The sequence below is a fragment of the Chrysemys picta genome, chromosome 2 (assembly GCF_011386835.1).
Source record: "Chrysemys picta bellii isolate R12L10 chromosome 2, ASM1138683v2, whole genome shotgun sequence".
NCBI lineage: Eukaryota > Metazoa > Chordata > Testudines > Emydidae > Chrysemys > Chrysemys picta.
In genome coordinates, this window is record NC_088792.1 from 266084814 (window position 1) to 266106358 (window position 21545).

The following is a 21545-nucleotide window of genomic DNA, read 5'->3' on the forward strand; positions in this document are numbered from 1 at the left end:
CAAAAACTAAAAGATAAACAGAAACAAAGAATCTGAACCTGTATTTCATGCTAGAGTGTAAATGACACTTACTGGTGTACTGAAATGTACTAGTATGTGGTCTTTCTGATACTGTGTGTAATAAAAGCTAATGTGGATCAACTTACTCCCCTAACACCCTGCCATAATGTGTTATTGCTAATTCCCAGGGATTATAGCAGTCCCTGGAACTCCCTAGATGGCCCTGAATGTGTTGCATACTGCCAGAAAACAAACAAATAAATCTTAATTGTGCTCTGTGGTGATCCCTTCCTAGAATGGCCATGTGTCTGCACTGGATGTACTACAACTTCTCAGCCAATGGTTGCACACCTAAGGCTATGTCTACACTATGGGCCTTGCAGCGGCACAGCTGTACTGCTGCAGCTGTGCCACTGTAAGGTCTCCTGTGTAGCCGCTCTATGTCAAGAGGAGAGAGATCTCCTGCCAGCGTAATTAAAACCCCCAGTGAGCAGTGATAGCTGTGTCGGCGGGAGACGCTCTCCTGCTGACATAGCACTGTCCACACCGGCACTTTTGTCTGTGAAACTTTTGTTGGTCAGGGGTGTGCTTTTTCAAACCCCTGACCAACAAAAGTTTTAACGACAAAAGTGCTAGTATAGACCAAGCCTAAGAAAACGGTATTGTGTGGAGGAGGAACTTCTGAGAAAACGTCTTTCTAGCTTTTTTAGATTTGCTATGAGCTAGGTGAAACCTTATTAGTAGATTAAGACCTCATTGAGATTGATAGGTGTGAACTCACCCTCCGATTAACACCTGTAAGGATATGCTTCATCCTAGGACAAAAGAAATATATGAACATGCCCAGGAGTTTGTTGCTAAGTAGTGCGGGGTGGGAGAGTGAGTGAGAGAGAGGCAAAAAGCAAGAAAGCCAAGCAGTAGCCTGAGAGCACAGTGTGAATCTACAAAAAGCTAGAGAGAGAGTTTGAAGAAACTGCTCTTTTTGTTCTTGGTTCCTCCTGCATTCAGACTTGGACTCGGTACATTCCTTGTAAATAGGTGAGATTGTTTCAAAAGATAACACCTGACTGTCACCAATTTCAGCTACCAGCTGGAACATCCCCAGGGCCCCGAACTTTGACTGGCCGCTCGGGATGAAAAGAGACACCACATTCAATATGGCCATGTCACAAATAGTAAGTTAAGTATTAAGGAAATTAGGGCTTGAGCTGGAGAAGATCTAATGATGTCTATTTTAAGGAGCTGGGAATTTGTCCTATAGTAAAAACACTGATCAAGGCATCCTGTGTTTGCCACTTAGCACATAACTTCAACACCAATTCAAATTTACCCAACAGTGGAATCATACTGATCCATAACCATACTGGTCTAGATAATTAGTCCTGCCTTGAGTGCAGGGGACTGGATTAGATGACCTCTCAAGGTCCTCACTTTCTTCATGTACTGGGCAAAGCACTGATCCTGTTTGGATCCTCAGCATTCTTTTGCAGAGGACTCCCTCGATAGGGATTCTGTTTATAGTTAAATTCCATCACATGAGACATAAATAAATCTCCTGTGCTTTATTGAAATTTAACAGTTGCTTTTTAAGGCAACCTCAGGCACAAGTTCCCACCTTTTCTAATTTTCTCCTTAATATTTCCTTACTGAAAAAGCGTCATTGTTGCCTTGGATTCAGATTTGTTTATGCTTGTTCTTTTTCCTATGTACTAGAGGGAAAAAAAACAATTTTCAAAGTTCTTTTTGCATTTAGATTCCAGATGTTATTACTTCTGTGAGATCATTGCACATCCCCAGCCTTTTCACTTTGATGATATTCTTGTACATTATAATAAAGTCAACATGTATTTTGCAGAATGCACCAGTTCCAAACCCTGAAGGTTATAACAGTTCATGCTCTGGTTTGTATTTTACATCTGTTTTCTAAGAACTTTAGACAGAGTTGGGAAATGACACACGAGGCTATGTGGCGTGTTGACTATTTTTTTTAAATGACAGAAGAAGGTTCCAAATGAGACTTGACAGGTGTGAGAATTACTGTGAGTAGAATTCAGTACCTGAAAACAGTGGCTATATATTTTTGTATTAAATTTCCATTTCATTTTATTAAAAAGAAATGGCTGAAAAGAGAAATCACTGAGCCTAATTATTGTGGCTTAAGATGCATATATAAACAAAGACATTACTATATGTTAGATATAAAATGTGAATAATTTAGCCAACATAACCGATAGAGTTGAGCACATAAGTCACAGCATATAATTTACTCAAAGTAATGTTGTTTAAGGCGCTGTAGAAGTGCAAAGCGTTACATCACATTCCATTTGAGATACCTCACTGTTCTGGAAAAATACTTAATCAGGACATCTCCACAGGAATTTAAGCCCAGTGTAATTTAGTAGCTGATTAATGGGAATGGTTTATTTCTTTAGCTACCATAGTCCAACCTCATGGTCTTACTCTTATGCTGTTTCTATTGATCACAGCTATCTCTCTCTTATTCGTTGTGATTAGAACTGGGGGAACTTTTTGCAATGAACAGTGTATTCAAGAAATTCGGGACCCTTTTGTTTTCATGAATGATCTGCAAACTGACTTTGATTTTCATTCACTTGTTTATTCAGCATTATTTGATGAATGGGTTGAGAGAACATATTTCACGGCCACTATTGCTTTGAGGGTTTACTATTCATGATGGATGAAATCTTGGCCCCATTTAAGTCATTGGGAGTTTTACCATTGACTTCAGTGGGGCCAGCATTTCACCCAATGTGCTTTACACAGTGTGTGATTGGTTAGATGATATTATTTCTGCTTCCTGATTGGATGATTCCAAAGACCACATAGCTTTTAATGAAAACTATGTTAATGTAACGCTGACAGATCCTGGTCGTCGGTGGGCAGGATCGAACCTGGGACCTCTGGAGCTTAGTGCATGAGCTAAAAGCCATATGGCTGTTAACTAAGGCTGTAGCGTAGACTCATTAATCTCTCTCTCTAAGTGGTGTCAATGCCACTAGATGGGACAGAAAACCACACACAGGAAGTGTGTGGGTTACATATTTCCCCTAGCTGAGGAAGCGCATCCAGAGCTTCAGAGACTTTCCAGTTGAAATCCCAGATGAGCTCCCACTTGTAACACCAACAGACACCGGTCGTTGGCGGGCAGGATAGAACCTGGGATCTTTAGAGCGTAGTACATGAGCCTCTACTGCATGGGCGAAAAGCTGTTTGGCCATTAGCGATAGCTGTAGAGCAGACTCCTTAATCTCTCTCTCTAAGGGCACATCTTCACTGGCAACGCTTGTGTAGTCGCAGCACAGTGCTGGGAGAGCTCTCCATGAGGGGCGTGGCTCCCAGCGCTGGTGCACTGTCTACACTGGCACTTTACAGCGTTGAAACTTGCTGCGTTCAGGGGGGTGTTTTTTCACATCCCTGAGCAAGAAAGTTGCAGTGCTGTAAAGTGCCAGTGTAGACAAGCCCTTAGTGGTGTCTGCCACTAGATGGGAGAGAGCACCAGACCCAGGAAGTGTGTGGTTACATTAACACCTCCGGCATAAGCAATCAGACCTTACACAGAGGTGCACACGTAATGAATTTGCAACAGTTCCCTTTTCTGCTATTTGTGGGCTCCTCCTCTGGCTCCAGTATTGAAAAAGGTGCCATTGCTACCACTTCTTCCCATTTTCTCCCTAACAATGCAGTGGTTATGGTCTTGGACTGGGACTCAGGAGATTTGGATTCTGCTATAAGCTTCCTGTGTAGCTTGGGCAAGTCAAAGAGGTGTTAAATAAACTATGATTCCCCCCACCCTGGGGGCAACAAAGTAAGTAACTTTAAATGACACGAGGGTGAGGGGCTCACTAAAGGCTTGTTTTCCCATATAGTCTTTAATGATGACTGTACTATGCCGACAGGAGAGCTTCTCCCATCAGTGTAGTTAATCCACCTCCCCGAGAAGCAGTAGCTATGTCAACAGGAGAAATAAATATAAATTAAAAATTAAATAAATTAAAGAAACAACATAGTTATACTGATATAGCTCTGTAGTGTACACCTGGCCCAGGACAGGAAACATCTTGGATGCAGGGCTAGGGTAGTTTTGAAAAAAAGTTCTATTTTAGGAGAAAAAATTTAATTTGTATACACAATGGATTACAAAAATCTCGACTGTTTAAAAAAGAAAGCCTCTCCAATCAAAGCACAACATTGTGGGGACTCATTTACAAAAAAGTTAATGATACCTAATTGCTGGAGCATTTATTTCTCCAACAATTTGGCTGACAGACTGTGTAGTCTTTCTATTATGACCCTGTCTTGCCAAAGTCAGAGGGCAGAGTCCTTGGGACAAGGGGGTTCACACGCACACACGCAGAGCCCATTATTAAATATTGGTTCCCCACATAGATATTTATAGACCGTAAGCAAGTCATTCTTTAACCTTCTCTTTGTTAAGCTAAATAGATTGAACTCTTTGAGTGCATCACTATAAGGCAGGTTTTCTAATCTTTTAATCATTCTTCTGGCTCTTCGCTGAACCATCGCCAATTTATCAATATCCTTCTTGAATTGTAGGCACCAGAATTGGACACAGTATTCCAGCAGCAGTCACACCAGTGCCAAATCCAGAGGTAAAATAACCTCTGTACTCCTATTAAAGATTCTCATTTATGAATCCAATTGTCCCATTAGCTTTTTTGGCCACAGCATCACAGTAGGCGCACATGTCCAGCTGATTATCTACCCCATGCCCAGTAGGGCATCTAGAGTACTTAACTTATTGCTCATTCAGGGAAAGAATGTAAAATTTAGGCATAGCGTAAACTTTAGGAGAATGATTAATGTGCTTTGTTTTGCTTTCAGATGGTTACATTTTTGGAAGGTAGGTGGTGGAGTGAAGCCGCAGACAGCTTCCTTTCAGCAGCTAGGAAGAGAGAAAACCTAAAAAGCAGTAAGTAGTATGCCAAGCACACTCCAAGGCTTTTGGTGCACTGTAGCAGTGACATTAGCACGTGGCAGCCAGCGTGCTGTAGATTCATGCCCTAGCTTGCAGAGCAGTAACTTGCTGTGTAGATATGCCCTTGGCAGCAAAGTATCCATCCCAACAGGACCCAGGTATAGTAAACATGGGATTCTTCTTTTGAGTTTCTGAACATGTACAGACATAGTAGCTCCCTGGATCTCTAACCTACAAAGGGTAAAATTTGCCCCAGTGCAGAGGATCCCATGCACTACTTACATCCTCATAATAGGTCTTAGGTGGGACTGAAGTTCTGCATAATCTTGTGCTGGCCTCCTGAGCAGGTGTGAATACACGCAGACTGAGGTACACTGGGTCTCCTTAACTCCTGGCAGACATAGATTGGGTTGCCGACTACTCTACAACAAATGGGAATTACAAACTACTGCAGTACAACCAACTTCCCTCCATACCCTGCTTGGAATCTGTATTCTCCTTCTGTAGTTTGGCACTCATTCACCGTCTTACTATCCCATCACATGATTTTTGTGAAAATAATACCATTTCCATTACTGGGATCCAGTGACCAAGAGTATAAATGTAACAATCAGGCAGTTATTCCCTCTTTCATTATGGGATTTTCCCAGATTGTCTCAGCTATATTTAGTATTTATGTGTAATGAGTCACAGTGTCCACCTGTGGTGTCCATAAACAGAATTTGTAAATAGCACTGACTGATGTGACTCAAGTATTTAAAAAAATGAAAAAGTCCAGTTTTAGCATGAATTCAAATATTGTTGGCAGTTCCAAGAACCCTGTGTGTTTCGGGCTCCGGGTCTCAGGGGGTGGAATACTGGAAAACGCATGCTTTGGCCTGACTCTCAGTTCCGTCTGTGCTGGTGGCAGTAGTGATGATTATTTCATAATAGGGCAAACCCCTTTTTCAGAGGATATTGCAGTCTGTTTAATGTGTAACATGTGGATGAGGTCCTAGTGCACACACTCTGTTTTGATTAAATCTTATCTACACTCAAGTTATTCCTCTCAAGTCAGGGCAGCTGCACTGTGAAATAACACTTGAGTTGCTGTGTTCTCACGGGTGCTGCACTCACGCGTGTGTGGTGCTACGTCTGCTGGGGGCATACCCCAGGGTTCTTTGTGCTGCAGTAAGATAAGCCACTCTATGAATTTTTTCCCAGTGAACTGTGGGAGAACTTGTCTTTTCTTTCAGGAGCACATGGGGGAAATTGTGAGAAAGCGACAAGCAGTACTTGAGCCTGCATTCACACAACAGAGTGGTCATTTTAGAAGCTGACAAGATGTGCTGCCTCAGAGGTGTGTTAACTCCAGCTTAGCCTGTACCCCTTGATATCCAGCAATTCAGGTTAAAAGCACGACCACCCTCGAGTTAAGGGACACCATGGCAGGTATAACTCAGGTTAATTTTGCATTGAAAACAAGCCCAAAGCAACTTCTGAAACCTGGATTTAGGCTCTTAAGTCACTTAGGCACTTTAAAATGTTTTATTCTTTGCTTATACCCACTCTTGTAATCTTTGCAGAAAGTCAGCAAATAAACAACTGTCCCATATCTGCAAATGGGAATGAACATGGACCATTTATTCAGATACATGTGTTAGGAGAATCCATTTAAGCATATGGGTCCATGTGTTAGAAGGATGTATTTGCACAACCAAAAATCATTACGGGAATAAGGTAAGGGGATATACTTGTTGAGAGCATAGAGCTTCTAGTGACAGTAATGGGAGTTCAGGCAAAGATTCAGGGAAGAATATGCCCCTTAATAAATGAAACTATATGAAATTTTCCTGATAATGCCAAAACTCACATGAAACTTGTTGGGTTTTGTGGTTAGTAACAAATTCAAAACTCAGATCATGTGTATCAGAAGATCTGCTCAGACTCACAAACCTTTTGAACCCATTCCAGTTTCAAGCAAATATGACACAGTGTGGGCTGGGGGGGTGGGAGGGAGGAGGGGCGAATAATTGCATCAAAATTCTGTAAAATGTACCAGAACTACATGTTTTCATTGTGAAGCTAGGGGAAATGTGATGCTCTTGAAGCACTTTTACATTTTTTGGATTCACTTGAACCTGAAACTCAAAGCACAAACATCAGGAGGTGCAAAACAAACATAGATCAGGACCAAAAATAAACACAAAGTAATTTGCCTGAATCTCTGTGAGCTGAAACCACAAGTTTCACACAAGTCAAGGAGGGCCTGATTCTGCAAGGTGCTGAGTGCCCTCAGCTCTTAGAAGTCAATGGAACCAAGTCAAGAGGCACTTGACACTCACCAAGATCAGATCCGTAATGAATATCAGTAAGAGGGTGTTTCCCGTGAAACACTTTGATTAGGAGTAGAAACCAAAACGCCTACTCGCAGATAGTGACATTAAAAAAATCCCCAAGGAACTAGCAATTTGTAACACCATAATGAATGCAATGCAGGCAGCTGAGCTAGCCAATAACATGAGGCATATTAATCTGAAATTATAGCAGCATCTGATAGCACAGCAATAGCTATGGGTCCATCAACTTTTCCATTATAAACAGCCATAAAACTCTGCTGAAGAGAAAAATTTGGTGTACAGTTTCTCAGCCTCAAAGTAGTTTTAAAACTTGCACTGAATTAATTTTTCATTTAAAAAAAATGTCTTTGTGGCATTAAGGAAAAAATTAAATCCAAGTTTATCAGAACAAATGTTGCATGTCTTTTAAAAAAAACCATAACAAATGTTGCTTTTTTAAAAGAAAGTTGCAATGCTTATTATTCCATAATGGAAACCTAGAATTGTCTTATTTCAAAAATAACTTGCCAAGTATAGAATCATTGCTCATTCCTGATGAGAGCATTTGCTGAGAGCTCCTCTTCCAAACATATGTGGCTGATAATTTGCTGGAAATGTTAAAACAATACTTTAAAATTAAAATATAGTGATTGGCCTAAGTTAAGACATGTAGAGGTCTTGTCTGTTTTCTCTGCTGGATGAAGAATGAAAGTTCATGGGGTACTTTATTTGTAATCCTTACTGTGTGTGATATGTAACAAAGATTATTTGTATTGATTGGCATAGCAGAAACCTCAGAAGCTTTATCAACTGTTACTATTATGATAAGGCTGACAATGGGCTGGACCTTTTCCAAACACAAAAGGTGGCACAGTCCTTATCTAAATGAGCTTGAAAACTAACAGATACAACATATAGGAATCACTTTATCAGCCATTAAAATGCAGCCAGACATCTCTGGGATCAAGCGGAGCCAGCCACCTCTAGAAACACAGCAGCTATTGTTACTGTGCCAGCCACACAAATTGAGGGGAAGGAAGTAAAGAAGAAAGTGCCTTAGCCAATTAAAGCAACAAGGGGATGTATGCAATTATCCAGATGTAATATGGCCAGGAACCCCAGGGAGACATTGCTCTTCTTGTGAAATGTGACAGCTGATCGTTTATGATTGGATGGTAGTTAAGTCTCCGAACCTCAGTGTTAGGATTTACCTGGGAGGCACAACTCCAGAAGCACAGCAGGATATTATTTCACTACTGACTCAGTGAGTGAAGATGGTCACCTCCTCAGTCACCAATACCACTTTCTGCAACACTTAGTTTTTCCTTCCAGGGTTCCCGTGCATGTTTGATACTACGTAGATTATAGAGGGTCCTGTGGCACCTTTAAGACTAACAGATGTATTGGAGCATAAGCTTTCGTGGGTGAATGCCCACTTCATTCACCCACGAAAGCTTATGGTCCAATACATCGGTTAGTCTTAAAGGTGCCACAGGACCCTCTGTTGCTTTTTACAGATCCAGACTAACACAGCTACCCCTCTGATACATAGATTATGAAATTCTAGGGAATCGAAGTATATCTAACATCTTGGTCTAAATTCATCCCTGGTGGAGCATATTTGACTTTAGTAGATTTAGAGCAGGGATGGATTTGGACTGTTTTATTTACTCTGATCCAAATAGAGCAAGCAATTGTATAGAGCTAATTTGAAAATATTCTTCATTTTTGTTTGGTTATGTTAAAGTGATGTTGGTAGTGCCACAATCATTTAAGGGACGGTCAGTGCATTACGACCTTCTCTTTCAGAGGTTTATAGTTCTGCTGTGTTTACTGTGCTAAGGTCTCAGCTCTAGAGCACATTCTTGGTATCAAATTTGGGGAACAATTGGGTCAACATTTGTTATATGGAAGGTTAAGGACATAAAGAAAAAGGAGTTAAGCCTTACACATGTGCTTAATTTTCAGCAGTTGTGTATTTCTGTTGATTTCAATAGGATTACTCATATGCTTAAAATTAAGCAGGACCAGGCCTCAGTGGTTAATGGAAGTAGTTTCTACCTTACAAAGTCTCATACAATAATTTACATGGACATGGAATATATGCATGAAAGCCAGGCTGACAATGGACTCAGTGGCTATCTTAAAGAAGCTATTAAGACCCTAATTTCTTAGGTATCACAATGTAATAGCACTTCATACTTCCATAGAACCATTTGGGTGTTGAGATGTTTCCTAGATATCATTTAAATGAGCGTCCTTCTGCAAGGCACATGTTTTTGTCCATTGTTAAGATCCGGTGTAGAACGCTTCAAATTTTCTGTATCATTTATTTTTTTTAAATATTGGTTTGTGTCATGACTTGCAGAGGCACTTAGCATCCACACCTGTTGTTCAGTCTAATTATGGGAGCTGCAGGTGTGCAGCACCTCTGAAGTCAAGCTGCTAAGAGCTGATACCAGGATTAGCTCCTGCTTTTGCAAGGAGATGCAGTTACAAGGCACAATGATTCAGGGTAAGGACAGAGATTTGGAGTAAACCCTGAAATTATTGTCTATTGACACTTAAAGCTAGTTACTAAAGTAGTTTTCTTCAGTGAGAATAGTATACTGTGAGCTATGTTCTTACTCATCAAAATTGTTTAAATCACCTCAGCAATTGTTGTAATATTGATCTTTACAGCAGATGTACAGTGTTACATATTGCTTGTATCTCAAGTGATTGTAGAGATTTTGGTACCTCAGTGTATAACTATTGGGGAGAGGACACAACTTTTTAGGAGACTTCAGGATGAAACTGTCCAAGGGAAGGAGGGGAAAGCAGTTATCTATTGTGGTTATTGCTGAAGTACAAAACACCTCCCCTTTAAAACTGTGTTACTAGTTTGCAATATCTTAACTATAAAGGGAAACTTGTGTGAGAAAATGATGGGGAAATGGAGGGGAAGGCAATGAAGAAAAGATCTGCTGACATCTTGAATCTATTTGTCAGTGTTTACGTCGCCTTGACTGCAAATACCAAAACCCCACATCAAATATTCAAAGAAACTGCCTTACTCCAACAGATCCAATAAGTTGTATGCCAATGGAAAGCAAAGGGCAATATTTTTTCACAAGCAAGTGTGCCAACATTTTATCATTTCATCTACTGGGCTGTAAGCACTGGTAAACAATGGCTGTCAGATTAAAAGGAGAGTTTATTTTCTATATCACATCCACAAGACCACATTTTGGCATTTGTCTGTACACTGAGTGGTCCATTTTCCCACAGCAATATCCAGAGTACAACCACCCAATGACTATTCATCCCACAAATATTTTCAACACACTATAAACTACCTATTTAGATGGTTTTAATATTTACTTCCTGAGTGGAATGGAGAAAACTTGATATGGAAAAGTCTGATCATTCAAGCCCTCTCAGAATGGAACATCCACCATTTCTGTGTTCAGAGGTGCTGGAACAATTTGTATAATGGGGGTGCTGAGAGCCATGGAACCAAAATGTAAACCCTGTATATGATGGAAACCACTTCAAGCCAGGGGGTGCAGCAGCACCCCCAGCACCACTAGTTCCAGCACCTATGTCTGTGTCATGTTTTGAACTCATTGCATGGATGATTTTTACAGGTTTTAGTTATTATGCAGAACTGTTACATAAACGTGGCATGTGGAAACCTACTAAGAATAAAGAACAAATAGCAAGAGACGTGTCAGTTCCTCAAATACTGGTACAAAAAACTCTTATGGGGAAATTGCCCAACCAACAATCACTTTGACTTTCAGCAGGCTTTGGATCAAACCCTCAAGTGATAAAATCCTCCCCTGAAATGGTATCTAATGCTCTCTCTCATGTCTGGCATGAGAAATTGGAAGTACCACAAGAATTATTAACAGAAATTCTTGGCAGATAATTTGAAGAAAAAACAAACTGATTCAAGAAAATCAAACTTTTTGTGGACATAAAAGGCTGAATGTGTTGAATAAAATATTCACTATTAATAATTAAGTCTGCTGCCATGGTAAGGCTTGTAGGGACACATTATGTAAAAATGTTGAGCACAATCAGATGTTGACCTACATTTTTTTGTTTAAAACAAATGTTAAATGGCTGGGACTCTTATTGAAAACAGTTATTCTCAACAAAAGATTGACCTGTCACTAATATCATCATCAATATCATCGATGGGTACAGTAGATATTAAAGGAAGAGTCATAAGGACTATGGGTGAAATTTTTCCTTCAGTAATGCACACACCAGTCCCATTGATGTCAATGGAAGAGCCATGTGTGTAATCAGTGGAAGAATTTGGGGTCCCTAGATATCAGTGAGAGGCTTGTTAGTCTTGCATACTCAGACCAATTTGATCTTAAGTGTGTTTTCAACCCCTCTTTTCTTTCATCCAATCCCTGGTGTTCTGGATGGAGAGAAGAGAGCATGCAAGAGGGAGTTCTTGGGACTGGCCCAGTAATTCACAGCAAAACACCTGAAAATTCTTCAGAGGTAGCCATAGGTGCTGGAACTAGGGGTGCTGGCTTGAAGTGGTTTCCATCATATACAGGGTTTATAGTTCAGTTCAATGCTCTCAGCACCCACACTGTACAAATTTTTCCAGCACCCTGCAGGTAACTCTCCAAGAAAGGAAAGGCCATCCCAATACCCACTCCGTTATTATCACCTAAATAAAGTGACTATTTCTGGTCAGGAAATGTCAAGAAAATCTTACTCTGTATGAGACATTAAGACAGAACAAATTGTGAATGGAAGGCTGTGGATTCATATTTGCTGTTGATATTCTACAGTTTGTGTAAGGAAGAGATAATAAAATCAGTCCAGATATGATATCAAGAGATGTGACCAGATTAAATATTAAAGGTCCCTGTTTCCTGGGGTTTCCACGGTGCCCTAAACAGGGCAGGTAAGAAAGTGTGTCCATGAATCCATCTTCCCCTGTATTCCATCAGGAGCAAGCTTCATTCTGCAAGAGGTGTAGCAGTGAGCAGGCAGAGGCTCTGCGCTCACAGCCCCAGGAAGTATTATGGCACTGGGGCTCCTTTTATTATGGGCTATCAGTAATTTGCATAGTCTCTCCCTAAGACTGTAAACTCATCCAGGTAAGGACAGTATCTGCCCTCATCCTTTTCACAAGCTTTCTCTGTGTTGGAGCTAAGAAAGCCACCATGAAGCAGTGAAAATAAAGCCTCACTGTCTGGCCCCTTTATTATCTATTTCCCTTAGAAAGCAGAATCACAGTGGTTTCATGCCTTCCACACCCCCTCAAGAAGGCAGGATTTGTTTCAGAACCATACACCGCCCTGGAAATGTATCTTCTTGGGGTGAACCAAGAGAAGAAAGATCTGACAAGCTCACCAGGGATCGGTCAGACAAAGGCACTTGAGTGAACACAATAATCCCTAACTAATTTTGCCCCCACTTTTTTATTATTATTATCATTAGTAGATTAAGTTTCCAAAGCACTTGTCACCATAATATCTAAGTATGCATATTTTCTCAAGCAACATGAGGCTGACAAGAGGGATACATTTTACAGCAATATCTTGTCAGGTCTCAAAGTCAGTTTTAAACAAACACTATTAGTTGTGAATGTGAGAAGTCCATATGCCTTTGGGCATTGTGTCAAAAAGCTTTTACTGAGAAAGTGTGAATATACTCAGATCTAGTGAATGCAAAAAGTATTTTTATATTTACCCAGTTTTTGTACACTGATCAAGAGCAGGGCCTTTTCTCAACTATTTTACTGGGTCTTTTAACCTCTACTGATGCTGTAGTAATCATAGAATCATAGGACTGGAAGAGTCCTCGAGAGGTCTTCTAGTCCAGTCCCCTGTACTCATGGCAGGACTAAGTATTATCTAGACCATCCCTGACAGGTGTTTGCCTAACCTGCTCTTTAAAATCTCCAATGATGGAGATTTCACAAGCCCTCTAGGCAATTTATTCCTGTGCTTAACCACCCTGACAGTTAGGAAGTTTTTCTGTAATGTCCAACCTAAACCTCCCTTGCTGCAATTTAAGCCCATTGCGTCTTTTCCTAGCCTCAGAGGTTTAGGAGAACAATTTTTCTCCTTCCTCCTTGTAAAAACCTTTTAGGTACTTGAAACCTGTTATCATGTCCCCTCTTAGTCTTCTCTTTTCCAGACTAAACAAACCAATGTTTTCAAGCTTCCCTCATAGGTCATGTTTTCTAGACCTTTAATCATTTTTGTTGATCTTCTCTGGACTTTCTCCAATTTGGCAACATCTTTCCTGAAATGGGGCACCAGAACTGGATACAATATTCTAGTTGAGGTTTAATCAGCATGGAGAAGAGCGGAAGAATTACTTCTCGTGTCTTGCTTACAACACTCCTGCTAATACAGCCCCGAATTATGTTTGCTTTTTTTGCAACAGTGTTACACTGTGGACTCATATTTCGCTTGTGATCCACTATGACCCCCAGATCCCTTTCTGTAGTACTCCTTCCTAGGCAGTCATTTCCCATGTTGTATGTGTGCAACTGATTGTTCCTTCCTAAGTGGAGTACTTTGCATTTGTCCTTATTGAATTTCATCCTATTTACTTCAGACCATTTCTCCAGTTTGTCCAGATCATTTTGAATTTTAATCCTATCCTCCAAAGTACTTGCAGCCCCTCTCAGCTTGGTGTTGTCCACAAACTTTATAAGTGTACTCTCTATGCCATTATTTAAATCATTGATGAAGATATTGAACCACACTGAGATCTGATCTCTGTGAGACTCCACTCGTTATGCCTTTCCAGCTTGACTGTGAACCACTAATAACTACTCTCTGGAAATGGTTTTCCAACCAGCTATGCACCCACCTTCTACATTGTATTTCTCTAGTTTATTGATGAGAAGGACATGCGAGACAGTATCAAAAGCCTTACAAAAGTCAAGATATACCACATCTACCCCTTTCTCCCTATCCACAAGGCTTGTTACCTTGTCAAAGAAAGCTATTAGGTTGGTATGACATGATTTGTTCTTGATAAATCCATGTTGACTGTTACTTATCACCTTATTATCTTATCTAATTATCTTTGGAATCTCACCTGTCTTCCATGACTTTTCGAAGATAATCACTAATGGTTCAGATATCTCCTCAGTCAGCTCCTTGAGTATTCTAGAATGTATTTCATCAGGCCCTGGTGACTTTAAAATTTCTAACTTGTCAAAGTAATTTTTAACTTGTTCTTTCCCTATTTTAGCCTCTAATCCTACCTAATTTTCACTGGCATTCATTTAGGTAATTGCTACTAAAATGTTTTGGTGAAAACTGAAACAAAAATGTCATTTAATACTGCTGCCATTTCCACATTTTCTGTTATTGTTTCCCCACCCCCCACTGAGTAATAGGCCTACCCTGTCCTAGGTCTTCCTCTTGCTTCTAATATATTTGTAGAATGTTTTCTTGTTACCCTTTATGTCTCTAGTTAGTTTAATCTTGTTGTGTGCCTTGGCCTTTCTAATTTCGCCCCTGCATACTTGTGTTGTTCATTTATATTCATCCTTTGTAATTTGACCTAGTTTCCACTTATTTCAGGATTCTTTTTTGAATTTCAGATAATTGAAGATGTCCTGGCTAAGCCAGGTGGCATCTTGCCATACTTCCTATGCAAACTACACAGTGGCATAGTTTGCTCTTTTGCCCTTAATAAAGTCTCTTTGAAAAACTGCGAACTCTCTTGAACTGTTTTTCCCCTTAGACTTGCTTCCCAAGGGATCTTACCTACCAATACCCTGAGTTTGCTAAAGTCTGCCTCTCTGAAATCCATTTTCTTTATTGTGCTGTTTTCCCTCCTATCATTCCTTAGAATCGTGAAGTCTATCATTTCATGATCACTTTCACCCAAGCTGCCTTCCACTTTCAAATTCTCAACCAGTTCCTCCCTATTTGTCAAAATTAAATCTAGATCAGCCTCTCCCCTAGTGGTTTTCTCCACCTTCTGAAATAAAAAAAATCTCCAATGCATTCCATGTGCTGGGCCCAAGAAGGTGGTGTAAGGAAGCCTGACCTCCCCCAAACCCCTCCCCCACTGCTGCTCTTCCAGCAGCTATCAGCCTGATGCTTTGGTGGTAGCATGGGCCCAACCTTAGAATATCTGTGTTCAGTTGCTACTTTGGCAGGCTGCCAACATTTTCCTGAGCAGTACAAGTGAGATGGGAAATTATGATTTTCAGTGTTGTATGTCAGCAAAACCTTAGCAGAATTCATAGGACCAAAAAAAAAAAAAGGCACTTCTCTAACTCAAGGCCTACTAACAACAACAGAGGTGTTCAAGATTATCAAAAAAATCACAAGAATTTTTTATAATTGTAACTCTTTTGCCCATCTGAGTTGGCAGCAATAAGGGCCGGGTTCAGTATCTAGGGGTTCCATTTCAATAACACAAAAACCGGCTCGAGCCCCCACCCAGTGACCTGGGACAATTATATACCACCCCCCTGGTGCCTCTAAGTGGCAGTACTTCCCCTCTCGCAAGCACGGAGTCTGAGTGTAGAAAAATCCTTTTAATAAAGGAGGGAAACAATAGACAGCAGTTTTAAAAGAAACAAAAGGAAGTATTTCTTCACATAACGCACAGTCAACCTATGGAACTCTTTGCCAAAGGATGTTGTGAAGGCCAAGACTATAACAGGGTTCAAAAAAGAACTAGAGAAGTTCATGGAGGATAGGTCCATCAATGGCTATTAGCCAGAATGGACAAGGATTCAAAACCATGCTCTGAAGTGTCCCTAGCTTCTGTTTGCCAGAAGCTGGGAATGGGTGACAGGGATTAGATCAATTGATGATTACCTGTTCTGTTCATTCCCTCTGAGGCACCTGGCATTGCCCACTGTCAGAAGACAGGATACTGGGCTAGATGGACTTTGGTGTGACCCAGTATGGCCGTTCTTATGTTCTTCCTGTTAATGCTACCATATTAGCATAAAGGTGGAATGGGGAAGTCACTTCTAGTCCAGTTAAAGTCAATAAGAGTTTTACTGTTGACTTCAATGTGAAAAAATTCGGGAGCCCTGATCATCTTGGATATCTGGCCTCCCTGTATGAATCAGGATATTAGATATACAGTGGAAAGGCTGAATATCTGCCATGAATATTCCTAGAAAAAAGATCCTTATCCTCAACAATTGCCACACATTCTCTCTCAATGAGCTCTGATGAGGAAACATCCTTTCAAAATAAATTATTTTTCTTACTTGGTTCATCTTTGGGGATTACCAGACCTACGTCTTTCTTGACTCAACAGACCACCAAAAAGTTCAGAGAAGGGACCTTCCACATGACTCTTCTGCAAAAGATTTGGATTTTCCAAATGGCAGCTTACAGTTACACGTTTCTTCCTTTTTCAGTCAGTCAGTACTGCAAAAATAATAGCAGAGAAAACAAGAGATTATGTTAATAGTTCCCAAATGACTACAAAGAACACATAGATGCAGATGACAACAGATTTTCTTATGAAGCCAAGAAGAGGTGCATTTTGATTTAGGAGAAAAACGTTTGTAACATTCCCATTTATAAAGATATATTGAAAAGTTTGTGTTCAAATAATTCTCTTTCAATTACTGGCAAAATTCATCAAGGCATCCAGCATAGAACATCTGATACAGGTTAGAGGGAATTTGCCTTGTGGAATTGGCTCAGAAGTTTAAAATCCTTTTAAGGAAACACATCTACATAACTATTTTTTCTTGTAAGATTAAAACAAACCAGACTGATGCTCTTCAACCATTCAAGAACATCTGTATAGTCAGCACTGACATTTTCCTTTCTGTGACAGAATTATTAGAATCCTTGCTTTTACTGACCACTTTAAAGTATAACCAAATCCATAAATATCACTCTCACTGACCAATTTTTGCTGGTCTTCAACAGGTTTCATCACATAATCAAATGCACAGGGCTATATTCCTGCTAAGACAATGATGGAACCAACTGTATCTGCTCCCTTATTTGGGATGTTGCTAACATATAATGTGAGTTTTAATATTAAACACAACAGCTGCTCCTTGTGATTTCTCCCTAAGAAACTGGCTTCACTCCTGTGTTTCACATGGGCCTCAAGAGCTTCTGAACTAGACTTAACTCAGATTGATGAGCCATGGCAGAAGGAAAGCCCTGAAGGACAAAATCCTGTTGCCTGGCAAAAAGGTGTAGAACAGTCTTCATGAGAAACAATTCCAGATGATTCTCAGGATTTTTATTACATTATTTGCTATTTGTATTCAGTTTATTTCCAAAAACAAAATGAAAAATCATATCTAGGGCTTAACATTCACAAAGTGTTGTACAAATATTAATTAAGCTAATGATATCTTGGTGAATTTCATACATAATTATTATTTCCGTTAAACATATGGGGAAATTGACCCTTATTAAACTCTATAGGAATGTTCCATAGATATTAAACCAATTGGAATCTATAGAAATTGAAGTGAGTTCTATAGCTGTTAGTCTAAAAACATATCGAATTTAGCCGAGAACTACTGTCTTTTAACAGTATTTTTGCACTATCCTATAGAAATCTGTAGCAGGGGTATAATTTTCTATTATGTTTTAAAACACCCTTGGAAAAGTTAACCTTTTCTATTAAATTCTATACAATATTTTCCATTAGGGGAAATTCAAACCCTGAGTTGCTCAAGGTCATAAAGCAATGTAAAGCAACCCTAGACCCAAGCACCCTGAAACTTTGAAAAAGTACAAATTCAGATGCAGATTCATAGATATTAAGGCTAGGTGGGACTATTGTTATCATCTAGTCTGACCTCCTGTATAACATAGGCCATAGAACTTCCCTGAATTAATTCCTGTTTGAACTAGAGCATATGTTTTAGAAAAGGATCCAACCTTGATTTAAAAATTTCCAGCGATGGAGAATCCACCACAACCTTGGTAAAATGGTCCAATTGTTAATTACCTTCACTGTTAAAAATGTACACCTTATTTCTAATCTGAATTTGTCTAGCTTCAACTTCCAGCCACTGGATTTTGTTATACCTCTATCTCCTAGATTAAAGAGCTCTATTAATCAAATTTCTGTAGGTATTTATAAAGTATGATCACATCACCTCTGAACCTTCTCTTTGATAAATTAAATAGACTGAGCTCTTTATGTTGCTCACCACTCCTTTACTCATTCTCTTGGCTCTTCTCTGAACCCTCTTCCAATTCATCAGCATCCTTCTTGAATGGACACAAACCGGACACAGTATTCAAGTAGCAGTTGCACCAGTGCCAAAAACAGAAGTTAAATAATCTCCTTACTCCTACGCAATATTCCCATGTTTATTCATCCAAATAGTTCATTACTCCTTTCAACCACAGCATTGCTCTGGGAGCTCATGTTCAGTCAGTTATCCACCATAACCCCCAAGTCCTTTTCAGAGTCACTGCTTCTCATTATAGAGAAGACCATCCTTGTAATCTCATCAAAAAATAACAGCAAGTCAAAAAATGATATCAAAGATCTCAAGATCTCGATCCAGCCCTTTTAACTGAGTCTCCTTGACTAAAAAGCAAAGGTGACTCAAATAAGAACAACCAAGGTCACTGAAGACAGCCAGACCCCATCTTGGCAGTCTCTTCACATTAAAGGTAATACCAAAGACACCAATGCAGACAGTTGTGGAGTTGTCAAGTGCGCTATCTACTGCAGTGAACAAAATCTTTGGACCTCCAGACTATTATGCCAAGAGAAGTAGTAAGCAGAGATGGGTCACAATATATTAGGGCAAGACCTTCCCCATCACAACACATTTTGATTTAGCTAGCGGTATAAAAATATCCTCTCTTTGAGGAAATGTGTCTGTGTAAGAATTGAATTTTTAAGTTTAAAGGGCAAAAAATATTTCCTTCTTATTGACGAACAACCTGTGCCATCTTTCTGTGAGCATGTGGTGTGACCGGCTTCTAATACTCTATAGTTAAATTGCCCTCTGCCTCCCTAAAGCCCCTCTACTTACTTATTACATTGATTTATATAGCACCAGCATATTCTAGCTAGTTTGCAGACAAACATGAAGACAATATGCTGGCCCTGAGAAGCTCACAATCTAAATTCAGTTTAAGACCATGATCCTGCAAAATGATCCACACAGGTAGGCCCCTGCACCTGCCTGGATTTGGGATTATATGATCATCATCTTCACCTCCTATCCTATATTGTTGTGTATTGTTGATGTGAACTGGTAAACAATGTGCTTTCCACCCCAGAGCTGGCTGGTGAGTAGTGCTTTGGGATCCTTGAGGATGAAAAGTGATGTATATGTTGTAATTGAGATATTATTCTGTATGGACTAATGGCACTTTGCAATTGGCCCTAAAATTATTGATAAAAAGCTGATTACCACTAAGAATGCCATTGATTCATTTATGTATTCATGCACACACACACACACACATATATATATACAGGATCCAATGACAGAGAGCTGAAGCTAGATAAATTCAAATTAGAAATAAGGCACATTTTATTTATTTATTTATGAACACAATGAGGGTAAATAATCATTGGAACAATTTATCTAGGGATGTGACATGTTCTCCATCACTGGACGTCTTTAAATCAAGATGGGATGTTAAAATACCTTACAGCTCAACCAGAAGTTATGGGTTTGATGCAGGAATGATTTGGTGAAATTCTATGGTCTACGTTACACAGCAGGTCAGGCTAGATGATAATAATGATCCCTTCTTTCTTTAAAAAAAATCTATTAATATTTTCTGTAATTCCAGTAATGAATCCAGGCACCCCCCTGGCATTTTTTTTTTACAATGCTTCTATTTGGCTGTGTGTGTCATTTGAAAGAACTAGTTGCAGACAATAATGGTTTATTGAAAGCAGGGAATTACTATTTGGAACAAAGTTTGTTTCTAAAAAGCGTGCCATATAGGTCTATATTCTTTGGAAACACAGAAGCTGTTCCCTGTGACACATACTATTTGCTGAAAATTTACGGTAGACTGACTCATGCAGGTTTATATTGTGCTCCATTTAAATACTATTTTTTGGTTAAGTGGTAGCTATTTCAGTGGTTACCTTTTGGTTTGATGGTTTGTTTTTTTACAGGGTAGAGAAAGTTTACCCAAATTATAAGCCACTGCCAGTGCTGCCTGAGGGAAAATGTCATCTTGACATTGATTTCTTTAGGGAATGAATCATGCAGCCATATAACTTAGCAGCACTGTCTGTCTAGATTTGTGATGGTTTTTTGTTTCTGTTAATACAAAGTTTGTCACTTGAAAAAATGTGTGATGTCTGGTCTTATGTGTATTTATAGTTTACCTCAGGTTTACTAACAATTCTACTATGTGTGTCATTCATGTCTGGCATATGCATCGTCAGTAGTTCCATTTCAATATAGAAACCCATAATTTCATTTGATATTTTGTCCATATGCATCATTTTTGTGGCTGCACTTTGTCTATGATGAGGTATTATAAGAATGCATGCTTAATGACGGAAACCATAATATGTTCCATATATAGTACTATATGGTTATTGTAAACTGGTGTTTGACACACATTTATGATTTAGATCATTAATGGCTGTCTGCATCACCGATATGACCCATTGCATCACTTTTTAAGAAACCAATGACACTTCTTTACAGATTCCCTTTAGCTCAGCTAATTCAAGGAAAATCAGAAAACCAAATCTTTAATCAGGACAAATTCACATTCTAAATTGTGAATAGGATTTAAAGGATTTCTTGAGGCCAGAATCTGCTACCTTGAACTACCACTTAGGTAGGTGTTACTCTTAGGAGTAAGAGTTGTACAATCAGACCAGCATTAAACTCAGCATAACATATGTTTCTAGTCTATGTTTTAATCCTTTGCAATTGACTAATAGATGGATTGCGTCTTCTCATTTATTTCTTTTAGATCAGTTGGTTTCTTTGTTTCCCCTCTTTGTTCTTAATTGCTTGTTTTTGTTCATCGTTATATAGAGAGTGCTTGGTGCTGTACAGACATATAGGAGATCAGCATGCATTTGCAATCTCAGTTTAGGACTCTATTCAGCCAATCACATCTCGTGCCCGTCACCCCTTACAGCTCAGGATTCAATGACTTTCTCTGGTGCTGGCATGGTGTAGAATGTCAAGACACACCATCCCCACACCTGTGTATGAAAGAGGTCCATTCTAATGACCTCAGAGGGAGTCAGCCCAGGGTGGTACTGAGGGCACATTGACACCCATATTCAGGGAAAGTCTCTCAGGGATAAATGACTCATTCCAC

The 21545-nt window shown here is 39.6% G+C and overlaps 1 protein-coding gene across 1 annotated transcript in view; it reads right to left on the reverse strand.

Annotated features, from left to right (window-relative positions):
• Positions 1-16609, reverse strand: part of TNFRSF11B (TNF receptor superfamily member 11b) — a 73700-nt gene extending 57091 nt beyond the window's left edge. Inside the window, exon 1 of the mRNA XM_065586063.1 lies at positions 16499-16609. Coding sequence (XP_065442135.1) covers positions 16499-16507 — 9 coding nt within the window. The 5' untranslated portion in view covers positions 16508-16609. The remainder of the gene's footprint in view (positions 1-16498) is intronic.
• Positions 16610-21545: the final 4936 nt, after the last annotated feature.